This window comes from Lepidothrix coronata, unplaced genomic scaffold, assembly GCF_001604755.1.
Source record: "Lepidothrix coronata isolate B3197 unplaced genomic scaffold, Lepidothrix_coronata-1.0 Scaffold626, whole genome shotgun sequence".
NCBI lineage: Eukaryota > Metazoa > Chordata > Aves > Passeriformes > Pipridae > Lepidothrix > Lepidothrix coronata.
The window spans coordinates 1-1,254 of NW_016690806.1; the positions used below are offsets into that span (position 1 = coordinate 1).

At 65.2% G+C, this 1,254-nt stretch overlaps 1 protein-coding gene across 1 annotated transcript in view; it reads left to right on the forward strand.

The window, feature by feature from the left end:
• Window positions 1-529: 529 nt before the first annotated feature.
• Window positions 530-1,254, forward strand: part of CLPTM1 (CLPTM1, transmembrane protein) — a gene marked incomplete at its 3' end in the record, with an annotated part of 14,791 nt that continues 14,066 nt past the window's right edge. The window contains 1 exon segment of the mRNA XM_017839972.1: window positions 530-672. Within this exon segment, the coding sequence (XP_017695461.1) occupies window positions 545-672 (128 nt within the window).

Below are 1,254 nucleotides of genomic sequence, written 5' to 3' on the forward strand. Positions count from 1 at the left end.
GGGACAGGGATGGGGGACGGGGATAGGACAGGGATGGGGGACAGGGGTGGGGACAGGGATGGGGGAGAGGAGACAGGGATGGGGGACAGGGATTGGGGACAGGGATTGGGGACAGGGATAGGACAGGGATGGGGGACAGGGGTGGGGACAGGGATGGGGGAGAGGAGACAGGGATGGGGGACAGGGATTGGGGACAGGGATTGGGGGGACAGGGATGGGGACAGGGATGGGACAGGGATGGGAACCAGGGGACAGGGATGGGGACTGGGATGGGGGACAGGGATGGGAACAAGGGGACAGGAACACGGGACAGGGATGGGGACAGAGATGGGAATCAGGGGAGAGGAATACGGGAGAGGGATTGGGGACAGGGATGGGAACCGGGGGACAGGGATGGGGACTGGGATGGGACAGGGATGGGGGACAGGGGACAGGGATGGGACAGGGATGGGAACCAGGGGACAGGGATGGGGACAGGGATGGGGGACAGGGACGGGGGACAGGGACGGGGCCCAAGGCCCTGGGGACAGTCCCAGCCCCCCCCATGACCCTCCCCCCCCCTCAGGTGACGAGCAACGGCAGCGCCGGGGGAGGGGACGGGGCCGAGACGCCGCGACAGCCCCAACAACCCGCCCCCAACGCCTGGCAGGTCATCAAGGGGGTCCTGTTCAGGTGAGCCCCCGACCCGGGGTCAGGGGCACCCCACAGACCATGGGGGGGACACCGGGACCCCAAAAGGCCAGGGGGGGACCCCAAAACCCTCTGGGGTGACCCCAAAACCAGGGGGGGTGACACCAGGACCCCAAAAGGCCAGGGGGTGACCCCAAAACCAGGGGGGGTGACATTGGGACCCCAAAAGGCCAGGGAGGGACCCCAAAACCAGGGGGGGTGACACCAGGACCCCAGAAGGCCAGGGGGGACCCCAAAACCATGGAGGGGGTGACATCAGGACCCCAAAAGGCCAGAGGGTGACCCCAAAACCAGGGGTGGTGACATCGGGACCCCAAAAGGCCAGGGGGTGACCCCAAAACCAGGGGGGGTGACATCAGGACCCCAAAAGGCCAGAGGGGGACCCTAAAACCAGAGGGGGTGACATCAGGACCCCAAAAACCCTTTGGGGTCACATTTGGACCCCAAAAGTCCAGGGGGTGATCCCAAAACCATGGGGAGTGACATTGGGACCCCAAAACTCCAGGAGGTGACCCCAAAACTTCAGGGGATGATCCCAAAACTCTAGAGGGTGACCCCAAAACT